Source organism: Berghia stephanieae, chromosome 6 (genome assembly GCF_034508935.2).
Source record: "Berghia stephanieae isolate SIO BIC M18660-M18661 chromosome 6, UCSD_Bste_1.3, whole genome shotgun sequence".
Classification (NCBI taxonomy): domain Eukaryota; kingdom Metazoa; phylum Mollusca; class Gastropoda; order Nudibranchia; family Aeolidiidae; genus Berghia; species Berghia stephanieae.
The window spans coordinates 40,179,883-40,202,698 of NC_088365.1; the positions used below are offsets into that span (position 1 = coordinate 40,179,883).

Here is a 22,816-nt window from a genome sequence, read left to right on the forward strand (position 1 = left end):
TCTACATCACCATCTCTAATACCACCACTACAACCACCACATCACGACATCACCTTTTCAGATCTTGAGAAAAAAAAATAGCTGACAGCAAAAGCAGACTATTTCAATACCATAAAATTTATGTTAATAAAATGCATTGGGTATCTTCAGCTAAGTTGAAGGAAAATGAACTTGAGGCCTTTACACTGCTGTGGAAGCAGCAGTAAAGGAGTTGAGTTGCCCCCACTAGCAGAGAAACTTAAGTGAGGAAAGGGTAATTTGTGTTTTAATTCTTGAATTTAATAAAATCACAATGAAAACTCCTTGAATTTCAAGATGGAACAAGTGTTAGAACCCTGATCTTAAGGTAATCCTCCAACCAACACATCACAATCCCCACCACCACTACTACAATAACAATGATCACATCATTATCCCTACCACCGACACCAGATCACCATCCTACCACCACTAATACAACAACCACCATATCACCATCCTACCACCACTACTACAACCACTACAACCACCACCACCACTTGACCATCCTACCACCACTACTATAACAATCACCACCACCACATCACCATCCCCACTAGTGCGGAGCGGTCCCAAGCATGTTTAGGACTGCCGGTTCTACGGTCCCTGGGAAATGAGAACTGCAAGGACCGGTTCGAACCGGTTCTTTTTCGACATTGGCCATTCACAAGGCTCGTGGGACTGTCAATGAACCGGTTCTTTTTCGACATTGGCCAATCACAAGGCGTCATTGAGACTGTCAAACGATAGGAACTGGTCCTGCAGTTGATGGCTGTAGAACCACTAAGTGTAAGTGAGAGCGGATAAGGCGTGTTTGTGTGTGTGTGTGTGTATGTGTGTGTGTCTGCGAAGATTGATGGAGCGGGTCGGGTCAATGTTAGGGAGTGAAAGGAAAAGGGATTGTTAATATTTTATGTCTTATAACATATGTTTCTACTACTTTCATTCTGGTCTTCAACTTTAGGTGGTTGTTTGACACAACTGGTCACATTTTATGGAACACATTTTTTGCTATTTAAAATACCCACCTTCTTGTAGTTTATAAATAGACAAAAGACACACAATGCTTCATCCCAATGTGTTAGAAACTGAAAAAGCATTGCTAATGTTTATTTTATTTGAGGAAAGTGGTACTTGAAATAATTATAAGATTGGAGAAATAAGACTTCTGTTTCCTATAACGTGTGATATTTCTCTTCTATCTGCATTATTTCGAGAAATATTTAATCTTTTATACGTTTTGCTCCTGATTATAGCTATTTTTCTGCCAACATGCAAAATTGTGTGTTTCCTGATGTTCACTTCTTTATTTTTCAAAGACCATGTGAAGAAAATGTCTGAAAAAATTGGAGTACTCTCTACCCGTTGATGTGAATTACATGTCATTTTGTATGATCATTAAGCTAATATAGTATATGGAATATGCTATTTCGTCATGCTGGAGGCCAAAATATTACTTTCGCGAGTGTTTTGGGGGAATTTCAATAAACTGTAGATTTAGGGAAAAAATTGTGTCTTATTATATTTTATTGACCTAGTCACTGTGCTTTAAAAATGTGTTTCACAAGTATGATGAATCTTTCTGGTGGTTAGTTACATGACGTCAAAGTTTGAACATTTTCTTGCATCAATTGGCAAGCAAAAAAAATTCTAATTTCTTGAAAAATGAATTTGTTCTCAATTTCTTATTTATGAATGGATTTTCAAAATTTAAAAAGTATTTTCCAAGACTCTCAGAATGCTTTATGAATATAATAAATAGTCCATTTTAAATATTTATAAATTGACTCTTGTGGTACCTACTACTACTACTACTACTACTACTACTACTACTACTACTACTACTACTACTACTACTACTACTACTACTACCACTACTACTACTACTACTACTACTACTACTACTACTACTACTACTACTACTACTACTACAACAACCACATCATCACGACCACTGCAACTACAACCAACATATTTACCACCTCACATCATCACTACCAGACCACTACTACTACAACCACCATAACTACCACTACTACTACAACTACCGACACAACCTTATCATCATAACCACTATTTTGTAACTCTTTGGAACTATATGGTATGTAAGCACAATGCCAAATACCATCCCAATTCCCTTTTCTTGAATATGGAAATTTCTCTTTCGGCATTGAAATTTCTCCGAATGGTGTCTGAAATTCCGGTGAGCCAAATTTTAAGTCAGCGTCTCTGGCTCTTTCTGCTTCTGTTTTGTTTGATCAGTCATGCTGTCATCTTTCAACTTCAAAAATTTTCTGTTACAGAATACAGCTGAGGGTAATGATCCATCACAAGGGATTTGTGTGACAAGACAGGATTCATCTTGCATCTCTCCTGCAGCTGATAATGGGGAGAGACATGATATGTTGTCAAGTCATCTCTACCCAGAAGTGGCCACTGATGGTGAAGATAGAGTGGAGCCTGATAGTCTCTTATATAGGAGCATGCAGGGGCTAGAAATCATCTTGGATAAGGTTTCCAAATTTTTGCTTTAATAGATTTATAAATGAGAGTTAATTCTGATTGGGTGTCTATGCATGGAAGTGTAAGAAAAAAATAATTGCAAAATAAATTTACTCACTAAGATTGAGATGTCTGATGTGAAGTAGACATGTCGAAGATATACTGCAGTGATGCCAAAACTCCGGTTTCACCTGAAAAAAATCCGGCCTGGAGCAAAAAAAATCCGGGTTATGGGCAAATTTCGTCAAATTCCGGTGAGGTCAAATTGTTCCAAGGATACCCCCCCCCCCAACCCTGCACCACCACATTACCATTAACACCACCACCATATCATCAATACAACCACCACCATCACATCATCATCACTACCACTACTACTGCAACCACCACCACATTCATTATCACTACCACTACTACAACCCTCACCACCACCACATCATCATCACTACCACTACTACTCCTACAAACAACACTACCATAGCATACTACTAACACCACTATATAACCACCACCACCACATCATCACTACAACTACTACTACAACCACCACCACCATATCATCATCACTTCCACTACTACTACTACCACTACTACTACTACTACTACTACTACTACTACTACTACTACTACTACCACTACTACTACTACTACTACTACTACTACTACTACTACTACTACTACTACTACTACTACTACCACCTTAACCACCACCACATCACCATCATCACTATCATTACAATTACAACCACCACCATCATATCATCATCTTTTCCACTACTACTACAACCACCACCACATCATCATCATCACTACCACTACTACTACAACCACCTCCACCATATCATCATCACTATCACTACTACAACTACAACCAGCACCACCACTACTAAACCACTACCACCACATTATCACCACTACCACTACCACTACTATTACAACCACCACCACCACATCATTATCACTACCAGTACTACAACCACCACCACCACCACATCATCTACACTAACACTTCTACTCCAACCACATCATCTCCTCTTCTACTACTACTTTTACTAGACAACACTAGTACAACCCTCACCACCACCTCAACATCATACATTTACTACTACAACCATCACTACCAATACTACTACAATCACCACCACCACCACTGCTACCAACACCAATTGGCAAATTTTACCCTCAATTTTGTACAGACCATGTCGTCTCTAAGCATGCTGCCACCAAGCATGTTTCGGACTAATTATCAAATTAAGAAATTAAGGAGCAGACACCAGTGTAAGATAAAGAACTGAACAAGTGTGTATGAAAGGTGCCAGACAAAGCAAGAAACAAAAATACAAGAAAAAGACCATCCCAAAAAATCAATCGACCTCGACTGGGGAACAAACCTTAGACCTTCTGATTACTGGTTAGATGTGCTGCCATTGAGGTCGACTGATTTTTTGGGATGGTTTTTTTCTTGTATTTTTCTTTCTTGCTTTGTCTGGCATCTTTCATACACACTTGTTCAGTTCTTTAACTTTCAGACTAAAACACGCTAATTGTGTCTTACCTAATTTCTTTATATGTAAACTAAATGCCTTTAAGCACGGTAACTTTGGCTTCAGGCATGCTTTATTACAAGACCATATCTGATTCTGATTGTTAATTGTTATTGTTATCCATTCACTTTCATTGCTCTTTGTTGAACAAACAAGTTATCACAGCTGAAAGAATGTGAGTGAGGGAGAAAAAGGCAGATGCACATACACATACACACACACACGCATACACACACACACACACACACATACATCTGGTGGTGTTCCTGAGCTCCCATAGTGGGCAGGGAGGTACTTGCTGTCTCTTCTATTCCCCTGTATCTGTTTTCCAATAGCTTTCTGTCTTTGTCTTGGAATGAGATTACTTAGTTTTGTCCCGACCCTGGCCAAAGTCCTTGGTTGGGAGAGAAACAGTTTAATGTATTATTTTAGTTTTGGGAGATGATATTTTTTTTCCCTTTTAAATCTTTTCTCTCTCTTATGTACTGTTATTTTTTTTATTTAAAACAAATGATGTGTAAACATTTGAGTTTATTCCTCTTACTCATAGTGGGATTTGTGCTAGTGTCTGGGCGCGACTTTTAGGTGATCTGAAACTAAGTACACTGATCATGTGCTCTTGGAATCTACATCTATTCCCTATTTGAACCATTTCCCTTTTGTCTTACTTTTTCCTCGTCCTTTTAATTGTACATCTAGAATGTTTTTACTATCCAATTTTCTTCCTTTTTACTGGCGCTGATATGACCTAAATGTGTTGCAAGCGCGTAAAACCCTTAAAAACAAATCCAACTTGCTTTCTGTCCTTGTCTTGGAATAAGATTTCTTGGTTTTGACCTGGCCCTGGCCGGATATCCTTGCTGAGAGGGAAACAGTCAAATATATAGATAGTTTTGGGAGATGATATTTTTTAACTTGTAAATCATCTCTCTGTTATGCACTGTATTATGTTTTCTTTACATATTATATTACATGATTGGTAAACATTTTAGTGTATTCCTCTTAGTAGGGACCTGTGCTTGTGTCTAGATGAGACTTTTAGGTGATCTCAAACTAAGTACTTTAATAATGTGCTCTTGGATTCAACATCTGTTTCCTATTTGAACCAATTCCCCTTTGTCTTCCCTTTTCTTGGGTGCTTTAATTGTAATTCTAGAACTTTTTACTTTCCCATTTCCTTCCTTTTTACTGGTGTTGATATGATCTTAATGTGTTGCAAGTGCCATAAGACTCCTAAAAACAACCACACATATGCACACACACACAAGCACACATGTGTGCGAGTGCACTCACTTACAGGCTACAGACAGGCACACTAACCACCAAATGAAAATGGCTCATGAAATTTAGTTCATGGAAATCTTTGAATTATGTCTACTTTGAACTCAAATACACTTCAGCTTTAGCACGTCTGAGCTCCTTTTGATGGCCTTGCATAAAGCACTGCATGAAATCAGCGCTATTTCAGATGGAACTCCTAAGGGGCCATTAACCCTCCCTGCTAGCTACCTGTGTGGGGTCATAGAAGGTTAACTGGGATCAGGCAGTGCCGTGTCCAATGAGGGCAATTATGGATATTTATCGTCTTATATTATATCTGTATAGCGGGAAAACAATAACAGCCTCTTTCACTTTATTATTTTGATTTGAAAAATCAGTTGTCTTTCTAAACATCAGTGCAAATTTGACATTCTTGCGATTAATAGTTTTGTTTAGATATCACAAATCTAATTTTAAGTGCCTGTAAATTATGGTGTACTTAAATCAAAAATTCGTAATTCAAAACCCAGCAACATTATCTCAAGAGTTTTAATAAATATCAAAAGTACATATATGCATCTATCAGGCCTGTAAATCTTACGTCTATTGTCGGATTTCCGACAGTACGATTTTGCTCTATAAGTGCAAAAAAAAAAAAAAGATAATAGTAAAAATAAAATTCGTAACGCCAAAGAACAGAACCAATAAAAAATAAAATAAAAGACTTTTATTTCATTCCTCAAAAAAATTAGATTTTATTCCGTTTCAAATGCTGACTTAAAAAAAAAACAAAACAAAAATACTTTTTATTTGTCGCATCATAGACAAAACATGCCGTCCATCAGTTAGCTATAATATTATCATGCCACCTGTGTATGTATTCACTGCCTGGCTACTGTGCCACAGCCAGCGAGAGAGAGGTCGCGAATTTCGCGCGAGTCGTCTTCACACACATACACACACCTAGTCAGTAAATAACGCACACACAGAAGTGTGTCGAACCGGACCGGAAGGTTTCTCTCTATTTTGCTACCGACACACATGCATATCTTCGGTTCTTATTTCTCAGTCTCTATATTTTATTGGTTCCGTCCCGATGTGAGACAGAAAAAAAATAATGCGAAATAATTATTTTTCTTCGAAAGCTCTCACACCACTGCACCAACTCCTCTTCTTCTTCGTCGTCGTCTTCTTCTTCTTCTTCTTCTTCTTCTTCTTCTTCTTCTTCTTCTTCTTCTTCTTCTTCTTCTTCTTCTTCTTCTTCTTCTTCTTCTTCTTCTTCTTCTTCTTCTTCTTCTTCTTCTTCTTCTTCTAAGAATTAATCCAAATAATGGAAAGAATCAGCGTAAAAATTTAGCACAAACAAACAGGAGCGAAGATACGCAGCTTCCCATGTCAAGCGCGAGATACACATCCTTCAAAAGGGTAGGAATTGTTCTCTTCCTTTCATTTTACAACTATCTCAGACCTGGGACCTCAAATAATTGGGATTTTTTTTTTGATACCATAAAATAAGGACCTCGTTATAAATAAGTAGGGGAAAGTGACATGATTTGACTAGTCAATTGACGTGTCATATCTGTGTTGTGTCCATATTTTTGTCCTGTTGTATCTATTTTCGCGTGTTCAAAAAGTTCCGACAATTTTTTCACCAACCATTTACAGGCCTGATCTATGTTCCTGTGGATTATTATCATATTGGCAGTTGATTTTCTTGATTTATTCATGGTTTTGTTAGTTCTGTATTTTTTTAAAACCACTTCCATTCCTCTCAAACAGTTGTGTTGGTCATGACAGTAAACTGATATGATTTATGTCATTTTGTGGTAAAATAACTCATGAGGATGCGATTTTATTGACCAGTAAAAAAACTAAAAACCAATATTGTGTATGATTTCAATATCTCAATTAACTACCAATCTGCCTATAAAGTATGACCTCTTTACAAAAAAAGAAATCAATCGCCCAACAAGGTTGCTGGACAGACATCAATTAGAACTAACACAAAGCACTGGTACAGTTAAATTAAATTATTTGCTCAAACAGATGGACACAGTATGTGGACAAAAGAGTATTCAAAATTATGAGAGAATATAGTTTATTTCAAGTAGCGATCTCTTTCTCCTTATTGACCAACTATATTCAAAACGAACACACTGTCCATACAAGTTATATAGAATCATCTTCTTTCCTCCAAGAATACACATTTTGTCATTGTCTTATAAAGTCATCTGATATAGAAAGTATGCGCTTGGCTAAGAGGCTCACAACATTGCAATCCGGAAGAATAACGGACCAACACACAAAACTATGTGTAACTTTAAACGTTTATAGTCTGGGTAATACAGGTTAGTGAGAATTACTCATAAACGAGGATGGCAAAAAACAATAACAGAGACCAGAGTGACGTCAACTTCATTCTATCTTTACCATTGAACTCCAGTCAGTCAAATTTAGAGATTGAATAACAATCAGAGTCAAATCAGTATAACACCACAGTACAGGCATACAAGAGCAAGGTCATTTAATTTATGGGAAATCACTGCCATATATATATCTGGACGCTTCAGTCTATAAAAAGTTACACATTCACTTGTGCACAAAAGGAGAACTTGAACTTATCTAAATTACTTATTCAACATGCAAAAATACGAGTAATTGAGATGGGTTTCAATGTCCCTAAACATTGACACCTATCTGACACTATAAAGACGGCATTTCCTGAGACAACCACACAAAAACAGTATACATCTTCAAACATTAATGCCTAACATTCATTTTTAAAAATCAAATTTTGACTTGAATCGTAGAGGAGTAAAGTATAGAAAACAGTCATCAAGCCATTGAAAAGGTGGCTTTTAAATGTGCCCAAAACTACATAATATTTGAATCAGCTAAATGCTTTAAAAAATAAGATTCATAATATTTTCGTCTAATGGTTCATGTTTTATTCCTAAATTGATATTTGGACATAATTCATGGCATGGAATACTGTGGGAGAGAAAATGAGGACCTCACCAAGTCATGCCAAATAAGAATTTTACTATAAAAAATTCATATCTTTTAAGATTTTACTGCCCGGACAACAAAACTTGGCATGTGTCTTGGCCATCATTTTTACTTTTCAATGATGCTTGTTTCAATCATTTTCTGCTGTTGAAATTATCAATATGCAAATTACAACAAATGAATTTCATTGATAGCTCAAAAACCACTAAATTGACGCCTCTCTTATGAGCAGCCTTAAGAGGATCCATTATTATCAACCATGGCATATGATGAAAGAAACCCTTGCTTTGCTTGTGGTGAAGGAACAATTTTCATATTCATGTTAGCAACTGAGAAATATTGCAACAATTAATTACCATCAGTGGCATCACAGATTCCCCTTGACCACTACCTTGTTCCACCCATGGGCTGACCTCACTAATGGGGTCGAGATGACCTAGCTCTGAAATACTGTTCAGAGGGGAAAATGCCACGCAGTGAAAGGCGGCAGCAATCTTTTTCGACCAAAGGTTGTTTTATTTATAATTTTTACGAGGGGGGGGGGGGGGGTGAAAGGTTGATAGGATTTCAATTTTTTCATTCTTTTTTAAAAAAAATATTAGATGGCAAGTTCAAGTGACCAAATGATGCATGACATGATTGAGAAAATGTCTGACTCCCGTGCCAAAATGATGGCTGGTCTGGAGTCTATGATGGATAAAATGTCAGAGTCAAGGACGAAGGTAATGAAAGGCTTGGATTCCATGATGGAGAAAGTGGCTAAGACAAAGAAACAAATGGTTGATGGGTTTGATAATGTTATGGATCAGGTATGTCATGAAGTTTAATAGAATTTCATAATAAGATTAATTAGTTAAAATTTGATTTCGATTACATATTTTTTGCCTTTACCACCATTATTATGAAGTGCTTAAAATTAATAATTCAGAGCATTTGTTTTTTGTTGTTTTTTTTTGGAATAGGCAAAAGCATTGTTGGAGAATAGCCAGATTGCTTACAAAACTGAAAGGAAAGTTGATAATGACTTACTTACTTGACTTGTTCCTCTTCGTAACGGAGAACCACAGGGCCTCTACAATAAGGGGTAGATATAAGTATAAGAGGTTAACTTAGGTGAAGAGAACCAGGTTGAGGGAGAAAGTAGAGGGAGATTCGGATAAAGCATTTTATGAAATTAAAATCAATAGAGTGGCTCGGCGAATGTAGGACAAATCTTGTTTCCTCCAGGCACTCACTCATACCTGAGTACAGTGATAGAATATGAGTGAAGAGCCTTTTCCAATAACTCATCTTTGGACTGCAAAGGGGATTTGAACCAAGTATCTACAGGTCTGAAGACAAATGTCATGCAACTAGTAAACAGTATGCGTTTAATCAGTGGAATGAGGGCTAGTTTAGATCAGGGCCTACCTGCTAGCTTCCTATGTGACTGTGTGAGGTCAATGGAGATTAACTAGTGTCGGGCAATGCCATGTCCAATTTGAGCATTTATGAATTTATATATGGTTTTATATTTAACCAATATAACTTTGAAAATTACATCAGTTAGTCAATTATCGTATAATTTGTTGAAATTAGTTTAATAAACATTTCTATCATTCCATTTTTGACTCGATAATTTTAAAAATGTTTGTGTGTGTGTGTTTTCCTGTCCCTGTCACCGACTGATAACCATGAACCAACGCTCGTGTGAACTTTACAATTATAAGTAACAAGTAATAATCAGTTTATTCCTTTTAACCCTAATTGTTCGTCGGGGGTAACTTTATTACACGAGGCCTTGGTTTGTTTTTTTTTGCTTTTAAGAAAACTTATAATTTCAATTTTCTCTGAAATTTTCAGTAATCCTTAAAAATTCACTTTTACAAAGGTTTCTGCTTAAATGGTTACAAAATATTGCATAACATTGTGACCATTGGCGATTTCTCAATATGCCACTTCTTTACAAATGGGGGTAACTTTCTTTATCCACCACTTTCCAAAGAGAAAAAAACCCATATAAACCGATTTGTACGTCAAGGGTAACTTAGTTACTCCATTGTGGAATCGCTATTATTGAGTACCTACTAACTGCAATGTGAGAAGTTTATGCATTCCTGTTTGCACCTGTGTGAATATAAGGCTTGAAAAAATTATAAGTATAGCATTGAAATGGTTTGGACATGTAAAGAGGTGAGGGAGGGAGTACATGGAAAGGAAAGTATTGGACTTACAATTAGCGGGAAAGAGGAAAAATGGATGCCCAAAAACTAGATGGCTGGGTAAGGTAAAGGAAGATATGAAAGAACTGGGCCTGGAGGAAGATGATGCTCTGAACCGAGATGCATGGAGATGTGGCATTTATTATGGCAACCCTGCATAATGCGGGATAAGCTGAAAGAAGAAGAAGCACGCTGATAGCGAAGATTTTTAACAAACTTGTAGTATTGACAATCAACATCTATAATCTTCTTGTTTGACTTATATAACAAACTACGGATGCGTAGGTATTTTAACAATACAATTAATTTTTGTTTCTGCCTACAGCAGCTCTTCTCTATATCCGTGTTATACGGAATTGATGCTATGCATTTAGGTAAAATAATCACAACATCTGTCAGCCAGGTTAAACATACAAACACACAAAACTGTGCCATCTTTAACATTTATAGTCTGATATAATTTACTAAGAACTTATCACTTACAGGCTGTCTAAAAATAATAACAATGAGCTGAATGACATCAACTTCGTTCCTCCAATATCTGTGCCCTGAAAATCATTGTGCCTACCTGAGGCAGTACTGTCAACTGGGATGGGATAATTTGCCTGGTTGGGGACTTTGTTTTGTCATTTTGAACACAAGCCAAAGTCACCCCAGTTGCTGGTACATGAAAAAAATTAATTGATCGTTGATGATGGGAACCCAGCTAGGGTGCAACCCAGCACCTTGTGAGGCCGGTCACAAGCCCGGATAAATGGGGAGTGTTTTCTCAGGGAGGCCCGGGATAAAAACGACTGCCTCTGTCATTATTGGCCAGCAGGATGGCAGTGGAAATTCAGTGACTGCTGGTCACCAACAAAAGGAGGAAAGGTGTAAAAGATGGTCAGGGAAACGGATGGGAGTGGAGATCAAGATTGGAAGTTTGAACGTTGGAAGTATGACAGGCAGATCAAGGGAAATTGCTGATGCTCTGGAAAGAAGATAAATTATCATTCTGTGTGTGCAAGAAACAAAGTGGAAAGGTGAATCAGCAAGATTGGTGGAGGATTTAAAATATTTTATAAAGGAAATGAGGCCACAATAAACAGAGTGGGTATCATTCTGGATGAAGAACTTGTACAATATGTTGTTAGAGTCCAAAGGGTGTCCGACAGACTTATGTGGATCAAGATTGTAGTCAACATGGAGCAAATCAGTGTCGTGAGTGCATACGCACCCCAGACAGGCTGTACGCAAGACAAGAAGGAAGAATTTTGGAAGGAGATTGATGAGCAGATGGAAAGGTTCGACAAATCAGAATGAGTTTTCATCGTTGCAGACTTGAATGGGCACATTGGAGAAAGCAATATTGGAGAGGAGAGAGGGTTGGGGAGGTATGGGTATGGCAGCAGATGAAGAAGGTGAAGATATTGTATGATTTGCAACAAGGATGGACCTGGCAATACTAAATACATATTTTAGAAAGAAAGATGAGTACAGAGTGACGTATGCAAGTGGCATGAGAAAGACACAAGTGGATTACCAGTTGGGCTGGAGGAGAAATTTGAAGGAAGTATCGGATTGTGGCAGTTTGCCGGGAGAGAGAGTGGCAATGCAACATAAGATTGTTATTTCGAAAGTGGCATTGGGAAAGAGGAAGATAAAAGAAAAACAACTGTGAAAGGAAGACTAGGAATTGATTACCCAAAGGAATGGAAAGGAACTGCTGATACAATCCGTGAAGTGGCCAGTAGGGGTCAGCTCGGGAAGAGAAAAAGCTGGAAAAGAAACATGGTGGTGGAATGAAGAGGTTCAAGAAGCAATAAAGAAACAGAGGGAAGCAATTAAGAACATGGAGATAAACAGGGATGCTATGAAAGTAAATGAATATAAGCAGGCAAAGAAAGAAGCAAAAAAGAGCCGTTGCTAAAGCAAAGTCAGAGACATTCAAAGATATGTATGAGTATGAGCAATTAGAAAGTAAAGAAGGCCAGAAAAATATTTTCAGAATAGCGAAACAGAGGGACAAGAATAGGAGAGATATACATTATATTAAGATGATCAAAGATGAGAATGGAAGATATTGGGCAAAGATGAAGAGATTCGAGCAAGATGGAAAACATACTACGAACACCTCATCAATGAAGAGAATGACAGGGAGAGGAGAAGTGCAGTTATACAACCTAAAGAGGAGATAGTAGATGAGATAAGCAAGAACGAGGTGTGGGATGCAGTGCGCAAGATGAAAAGGGGGAAAGCAATTGGACCAGATGAGATACCAGCAGAAGTCTGGAAATCACTTGGAGATGAAGGGTAAAATTTCCTGGTATGGTTATTCAACGACATCTTACAGAAAGAGAAAATGCCAGAAGAATGGACAAAAAGTACGTTGATCCCCATTTACAAAAATAAAGGAGATGTTCAAGAATGTGGCAACTATAGGGGCACCAAGTTAATGATCCATACAATGAAAATATGGGAAAGAGTAATCGATAAGAGGATTAGAAAAGATGTAGACATAAGTAAAAAACAGTTTGAATTTGTCGCTGGTAAAAGTACAACGGATGTTATATTTGCCCTAAAAGTGACCGCAGAGAAGTATAGAGGAAAGCAAAGAGAGTTACATTGTGTGTTCATTGACCTGGAGAAAGCATATGTGGTACTGTCTAAGAGCAAAGGGGGTAACAGAGGAATATATCAGTTATCAAAGACATGTACAAAGGAAACAAAACAGTGGTAAGGACAGCCGTTGGCTCAACTGATCCATTTAATTTAAGAGTTGGATTACACCAGGGACCTGCTCTCAGCCCATTGCTGTTAGCAAGAGTAATAGCTGTCCTAACAGAACCCATTCAGCGAGAGGCACCATGGAACATGATGTATGCGGATGATGTAGTACTTTTGAATGATACAAAGGCTGAGGAGGAGAAGGAACTGGAGGGTTGGAGACGGATGTTGGAAACAAGGGGATTAAGGGTAAGCAGATCGAAGACAGAGTATTTGTGCATCAGACAACAGAGAGCAGAACCACCAATAAAGATTGGAGAAGAGGATGTGCCAGAGACAAACCAATTCAAATACTTAGGAACAACTGTTCAAGGAAATGAGATGGAGGTTAAGAAGAGGATACAGGCAGCCTGTAATAATTGGAAGAAGGTAACTGGCATTATGTGTGACAAACAAATATCTGCAAAGCTGAAGGGGAAAATATATACATCAGTTGTAAGACCAGCAATGTTATATGGACTAGAGACAGCAGCTACAACAAAGAAACAATATAAAGAAGTTGAGGTGGCAGAAATGAGGATGTTGAGATGGCCTCTTGGCTGGACAAGAAAAGATAAAGTGAGAAATGAACGAATTCGAAGGTTGACTGAAGTGAAGAATGTATCGATAAAGATGAAAGAAGATAGATTGAAATGGTTCGGACATGTAAAGAGATGAAAGAGGGAGAAAGTGGGAAGGACAGTATTGGACTTACAAATAGCGGGAAAGAGGAAAAAGGGATGCACAAAGACAGGATGGTGGGACAAGGTAAAGGATGATATGAAAGAACTGGGCCGGGAGAAAGATGATGCGCTGAACTGAGATGCACAGAGATGTGGCATTCGTTATGGCAACCCTGCAAAATGCGGGATAAGCTGAAAGAAGAAGCAGAAGATGACGAGGTGAAGTATGATGTTGATGAAGATTATGGTGATGTGGTGTTGACGATGCTATTTTTTGCACATCTTGCCCACGACCTGCTTTGTGGAATATCTACCTCACAAAAATGTTTTGCATGACACGCACTTTATGGGCGCTTTGCAGTCTTTTTTTTTCCACAAGCATAAGTGACATCGACCATGTCCACTTTGAGTTTGAGTGGATGAAGCTGATGTCTCCAAAGGTTCTCCCTCATGGAGAGCTGTGTTTATTGTTTGCCTCAGGTATTTTGAGAGGTTTGTCTCACCTCTAGCCTTTTTATCTCTTTTTGGTGTGGTCTTAGATGATACAGTACAGATCGTGTACATCGGCTTCGGTTGCAACGGCAGCTTGGCTGCAACGGGGGACTTGAAAATCTCTGTTCTACGGCCTATATAATTCATAATCATGCATGACTAAAACTGGATATTTCTTGGTACACAGCTACGTTGAGGGCGTGGGTTACAAGCTTAGTACTCTATTGAGAAAAACTATGTACCAAGAAAAATAGAGGAAAGCACACATAGAGAACGGAGATGAGGTGGGAGTTGCAGTTATTGTGTGTACTATCGATATTTCTGTGTACTTTGTGTAACATATCCCATGACGTTGAGCTAGTGAGAGGCATATGACCGACCGATCAACGTGTTGATATACTTAGGCACAGAGCGAGGGGTGTGCGACTTTGCACTGATTAATTAACTATGCCCAATGAGCAGTGAGACGGTGACGAGCTCTCTATGTGACGCCTGAAATGGGGATGGTGGGCTACTTGAGTGTTGAAGTACAGTTAGGAGTGGCTGTCAGTGGTGAGGTTGGAATGGGTGGAAAGGAGGATGTTGATTGGTGCATTGTTCCAACCCGCCTTCTGTTCTGAGGTTAGTGAAGAGGGGGATGAGTAAAGTAATACCCATTTACTGAGGGTGATATTTTGAAATATGTTCTTTGCAGGTTTTTAAAAAATTTCCTTCCGTATTGCTTCTCTTCAAATACGTCCACAACAGGGATTTTTTTTTTTTTTTTTTTTGCTAGTCCCACTATCCCCGTTGTATCCAAGTTCCACTTCCAGAGCTGCCAACTGTCACGGAACTTCCGTGAAATTCACGGAAATAGACTACGAGTCACGGATACACGGAAACATACCATTTTGTCACGGAAATGGTCACATGGGTGAAATAAAAGTTTAAAAAATTTTATTTTTAAAAAATTTAATTTAATTATTTTTTTTCGCTTGGATGCATAACGTTTTAAAATCGGATGTCGGGTGATCGACGCGTGCTAACACTTTCATTTATCCTTCCTGAATTTGACAAAGTGAATATGCAACTTCAGTCGGAATCTTCAATGGTTCATGTCCAACTCTGTCTGGTGCATCGCTTCATTAGAACTCTTATGACAATGGGGCTAAAACCATGTGCTCCCACGAGGGAGTTACAGATGTTGACTACAATTCAGAGTACAACAAAAGATCAAATGGTGATCTTGTTATTGGGGAGGGGACAAAGAAGAGTCTGGAGAAATTGAATAAGGAGAAGGTACAACAATTTTATTCATCTATAAAGAAATTTTTACAAACTGCCATTACTTACCTTTTAAAGAATGGACAAATGGAAGCTATTTATTTAAAGAATGCTGAGGTAGCTGACATCAATGTGAGGCAAACAGCCACATGGAAACAGTTGGAATATTTTTAAAATAAATTTCCAACCATTTTACCACAAGATGCAACTAAGGACGAGTTGCAAATGCAATTTGTAGAATATCAATGTTGTGAATTACCAGATAACTTGCCTGATGAAATGGGATTGAAGTGGAAGGTGCTTGGAGAGTCTGTGAAGGATATAACAGGACATCTTTCATTGAACACATTAGCCAAAGTCATGACGTCGATTCTTGCCATGTGAACGTATCTTCAGCACAGTGAGGAAGAACAGGACAGACTTTCGGTCACCAATGTCTGTTGAAACACTAGAATCCCTAATGATTCTAAAACAAAAAGATGTAGTGTGTCACGAGAGGAAAAATGCTCCAGAGTTACTGAAGCTATGTAAAACAGCCACAGCAAGAGCTCTCAATATATCTATTAATAAATGTGGACTCGTAATATTATTTTATTAGGAACTAATTAAATTAGGACTATGCATGATGTGGTTAAATTATGATGTGGTTAAATTATGATGTGAAAAGACCATGACGACACTCCATGATTTGACGTTAATATCAAGACAAGAGTTTCTGGTGAGTATAATATTTCATATTTTTAGTGTAAATAAGCGACGTTCTGTTGTCACTGAAGTGTCACTGAAATGTGTCCCCCAAATGACTTTGTCCAAGTTGGCAGCTCTGCACTTCGGTGGGTGTTGAGGATCCATGAGGCGCCTTACCACCGCACCAATGAAAGATAACCAAAAGCTTATAAATATTCCCATTTCAAAAAAGGGCTCAGTCAGCCGAATGGCAGTGTGCTGTCCAACATTGGTTTCTGGGGACCTCCCTCCCCAAGTAGAGTTCACAATGGTGTCCCAGTCCCAGTCACATATCCAAATTTTAAAAAAATTGAATCCCATATTTATTAGATTTAGATGGGATGTATTGAAGGAGATATTAACAGAAATAGTAGACGAAGACGAGCTCCGAATAATCCGATTTCTCCTCAGCAACACAAAGATACAACCAAGGATATACGGGGCCACAAAACAGACGCAGTTCGAAAGTAACATCGGGACCCCCCAAGGAGATAGTCTGAGCCCGATTCTGTTCACAATATACTTAGAACACGCTCTGAAAGAAGTTCGAAAAGTCATTCCAAAACCAACGACTCATATTGAGAATGCAATCCCTAGAGAAATCGCCTATGCAGATGATGTCGATTTTATTGGATCAACACCAGCAAATATAGACATCATACAAAATACCCTCATGAAATATAACCTCCAAGTCAATGCCAATAAAACCGAATTTACAACAATATCGAGGAACAAAGAGGAATGGAAAAGAACAAAGAAAGTCGGCTCACTAATTGGAGACACCGAGGATGTACAAAGAAGAAAACAGCTATCAAACGCCGCACTCAGTAAACTCACCAATGTATGGATTAGAAGTGACAAAATAAAGAGAAAAACCAAACTGAAACTGTACCATGCTCTTGTAAAACCGGTACTTCTGTATAACTGCGGCACTTGGGCGTTGACAAAATCCGAAGAAGAACATCTGGATGCCTTCCATCGCACACAGCTAAGAAGGGTACTGGACATCAAATACCCCAAAAAGATCTCAAATGAATCACTCTATAAGATCACAAAAGAAAGACCAATCTCCCTTGACATTTTACAACAACGATGGCAACTTTTCGGTCACATACTACGCAGGGACAAAAACATACCAGCAAACCAAGCCATGTCGGGATACTTCCAAAAACACGGGAACCTTTTCAGAGGAAGACCGATCACAACACTCCCTGTGATCCTAAACAAAAACCTCACAACACTTGGACAAAGCATTAGTCTCATAACGGCAGGGGACCTTGAAAATCTGAGAACCCTAGCAGAGGACCGGCAATATTGGAGACACCTCACACAGGAAATACTGGAAACAGCCAAGGCGACCCGATCTTTCGGTCGAGACGCGAAAGGCATCTAAGTCAAGTAAGTCAAGTCAAGTATTGAAGGAAGGGGCATTGTCCTTTCCACGGCTTAAGCTGCTCGTCAACAGTGAACAGAGGTGCTTGGACATATTCTCTCCGCAGGTTTCCTTGGAATTCATCCTGATTATCTCTCATCAATTTCTTCTACTTCATCTTATCATCATCATTGTCATCATGACAAATTCTCAGATACAAGCCATAAGAAGGCCGAACCTCCAATAACGACACACGGCATACAGCACGCAGCATGTGACACACATCACACCTCACACGAGACAAAGTGAACACTGGAGTTTAGGGTCTCTCACAAATTCAGTAATTTTCTCTCTGTACTTGTCCATCTTGACAGCTCACAAAAAAAGGGCAGTGCTAGAAATCGAGGCACACTTTTTCATGACGACTTTGACATGTTGCCTATAGAAGGTGCTACTCTAAATTGTTTTGTTCACTTTCGTTTTTCTCATGTGAGGTGTGCCGAGAAGGTCGGCCTTCGTCACTATTTCGGGGCTGAGAATCCTCCGTCTAAGCGGATTTTCGCTAAATGGTGGTTTATTTCTGCCCATCACCATCACAATTCCACCTTTTAAGAAGACTCACCACAACCACCAAATCACTATTTCTATCACCACAACTATTACAACCACCACCACATCATCATCCCTACCACCACCCTACATCATCATCCCTACCACCACCACTACTACAACTACCAGGGTTCCCGTAGCCTCCTTAAATTCAAGGACTCCTTGAAAATTCCTTGATTTTTATTTTACTGTGAAAATCTCCTTGAAAATTCCTTGAATTTTGTAAGATCACCACTTCTACAACCACAACATCATCGTCATCAGTATCACCACAAGTACAACCACCACCACATCATCGTCACTATCACCACTACTACAACCACAACACCATATTCACCACTACCAACATGAATACAGCAACCATTACCACATCGTTATCAATACCACCACTACTACAACCACAAACACCACCATTTCATTTTCATCATCATCATCATCATCATCATCATCATCATCATCATCATCATCATCATCATCATCATCATCACTACTGCAACCTCCACTACCACCACATCATCATCATTACTACCAACACTTCTACAACCACACATTACCATCCTTACCACCACCACATCACCATCACTACCAACCACCACATCACCATCCCTACCACCACTACTACAACGACCACCATATCCCTATCACCACCACTAAAACCACCACTACATCATCATCATCATCACTCTAAAAAAAATTTCTAAATGATTTTTTATAAAGCGCAATATCCACTAAACGTGCTCAAAGCGCTTTACAAGGGGTATGAATTTTTATAAAGCGCAATATCCACTAAACGTGCTCAAAGCGCTTTACAAGGGGTTCCTGGGCGGGACATGACGCCTATAAGGCAGTATTATAATTTTTTCGGACAGAGCAATGCTGTTAATGGCCAGGTACTCATTTTACACCTGAGTATGGTGAGCCTTCTCCAAGGACTCAACTATGCCAGAGCACGGTTCGAACCCAGGACCTTCCAATCCGAGAGCAAGTGTCATACCACGAGACCACATAGCCATACATCACTACCAACACCACGAAAATGACCACCACCGCCACCACATCATCATAATCACTCCCACCACATCTACAACCACACCAATTCATCGTTACCACTACTAAAATTTCCACCACCATCATATCATCCCTACTACCACTACTACTACAACCACCAAAACACCATCCCTACCAACACTTCACAACAAACACTACATCACCATCTCTGCCACCACTACTACAACCACCACATCACCATCCTTATCGCAACTACTACTACTACTTCTTACCACCACCATATCACCATCCCTACCACCACTTCTACAACAACTACCACCACATAACTTTCCCTACAACCACAACATCACCATCCTTATCGCCACTACTACTTCTTACCACCACCATATCACCATCCCTACCACCACTTCTACAATGACCACCATATCACCATCCCTACCACCACTACTACAACCACCACCACATCACCATTCTTATCACCGCTACTACAACCACTGCATCACCATCCCTACCATTACTACAACAACCACTGCCACATAACTACCCCTACCTCCACAACTAAAACCATCACCACATCACCATCTCAAACGAGCTTGCTGTTTACTATTCATTTCGATTCTATGGATTTTTCCCGTTCGAAGAGTTTCAGTCAATTTTTATAGAGCTCATTTACAGGTCTAACTACTACAACATCCACTAATCACCATCTCTACCACCATTACTACAACAACCACTACCACATCACCACCCCTACCACACCATTACTACAACCACCACCACATACCATCCTTACCACCACTACCACAACAACCACCTCTACTACAACGACCATATCACCATCCATACCACCACTACTACAACCACCACCACATCACCATCCCTACCAGTACTACTACAACCACCACATCACCATCCCTACCACCACTACTGCAACAACCACCACATCACCATCCCTACAACCATTACATCACCCTCCCTACCAACATTACCACAACAAGCACAACTACATCACCATCCCTAGCACCAATACTATAATAACCACCTCCACATCTCGATCCCAACAACTACCACATCACCATCGGTACCACCACTACTACTACCACCACATCACCATCACTGTGACCACCACTACTACAACCAACCACCACATCGCCATCCCTATCAGTACTACTACAATCACCACTACTACAATCACCATCCCTACCACCGCTACTACAACCACCACATCACCATTCCTAGCAGCACTACTGCAATAACCACCACATCACCATCCATACAACCACCACATCACCATCCCTACCAACACTACTACAACAACCACATCACCATCCCTAACACCACTAATACAACCAGCACATCACCATCCCTACCACCACCACCACTACTACAACAACCACCACCACATCACCACTTCTACAACAACCCCACATCACCATCCCTATCAGCACTACTACAATCACCACATCACCATCCCTAACACCACCACTACTACAACAACCACCACCACATCACCATCCTTACCATCACTTCTCCAATAACCACCACATCACCATTCTTACCACCACTACTACTACAACCTCCACATCACCGTCCCTCTCACCACTACTACTACAATCAACACATCACCATCCCTACCACCACTACTACAACAATCACGACATCACCACCCCCACCACCACTACTACTACAACCATCACATCATCATCCTTACCATCACTTCTCCAATAACCACCACCACATCACCATTCTTACCACCAATACTACTACAACCTCCACATTAGCATCCCTGTGACCATCACTACTTACAACAACCACATCACCATCCCTCCCACCACTACTACTACAACCAACACATCACCATCCTTACCACCATTACTACAACAACCACCATATCACCATCCCTATCACCACTACTACAACACCCACCACCACATAACCATATCTACCACCGCTACTACTACAACCACCACATCAACATCCCTACCACCACTACTACAACCACCACATAACCATCCCTATACTATTACTACAACCACCACATCACCATCCCTATCACCTTTTTTATAACCACCACCGCATCACCATCTTTATCACCACTACTACACCATCACATCGCCATCCTTACCACCACCACAACTACTACAATAACCACTACCATATCACCATCCCTACCATCACCACAACTACTACTATAACTATAACCATTACCATATCACCATCCCTACCACCACTACTTTCACAACCATCACCACATCCCCATCCCTATCTCCACTACTACAAGCATCATCACATCACTATCCCTACCACCACACATCACCATCTCTACTACCACTACTACTACAAGAACAACTACCATATCACCATTCCTACCACCACTACTACGACCACCGCCACATCACCATCCCTAATACCACTGCTACAACTACCACATCGCCATTTCAGATATTGATAAAAATATAGCTGAGAAAATGGCAGCAAAGGCAGAGCATTTTAATACCATGAAATTTATTGTTCAATTAAATGCATTGATGTCTTCAAATAGATTGAAGAAAAGTGAACTTGAGGCATTTGTCATGGTCTGAAATGAGGATTAAGAGCATAAAATAAAGATGTGAAGAATAAGGCCCCCAGAATTTACTAGTTACTTTAATAGGAAGAACAAATAACGATTTGTTTGAGATGATATAAAAAGAAAGATGAAATTTAATGAAATGAGTCTTCTGATGAATAATGGTGATTACAGTTACAAATAGAAATATGAAGATATTATGTATCTTATGATAATATTACATAATGCGGGTAAACTTGTGGGGTTCCACTTCCAGTTAAGAAGGGTTGTAGTTATTCCTCTGACGGGCTCAGGCTTGATTCATTCTCAACAGTGATTGAACTGACAAAGGCAACAGCTCTGGCGTCTTGATAATAATAATAATAATAATAATAATAATAATAATAATAATAATCTTTATTGTCCAAATTAAAGGCAATTCATGTGAGGTAAACAATGCTCAGTTTGGTTCATGGTATGAACATCAACACGTTTACATTACAGACACAGCCATAAACGAACATACACGCTTGCATATTGTTTCTACACATGTATACAAAAGAAATGAGCATACATACATACATACATACATACACACATACATACATACATACATACATACATACATACATACATACATACATACATACATTTCATACATACATACATACATACATACATGCAGACATACATACATTCATACATACATACATACATACATACATACATACCATACATACATACATACATACATACATACATACATACATACATACATACATACATACAGACAGACAGACATACATACATACATGCATGCATGCATGCATGCATAC

At 39.2% G+C, this 22,816-nt stretch overlaps 1 protein-coding gene across 1 annotated transcript in view; it reads left to right on the forward strand.

The window, feature by feature from the left end:
• LOC144975022 (uncharacterized) overlaps positions 1–22,816 on the forward strand; it is a 64,744-nt gene that overhangs the window by 27,732 nt on the left and 14,196 nt on the right. The window contains exons 3-4 of the mRNA XM_078918666.1: positions 2,322–2,531; positions 8,936–9,142. Coding sequence (XP_078774792.1) covers positions 2,322–2,531; positions 8,936–9,142 — 417 coding nt within the window. The remainder of the gene's footprint in view (positions 1–2,321; positions 2,532–8,935; positions 9,143–22,816) is intronic.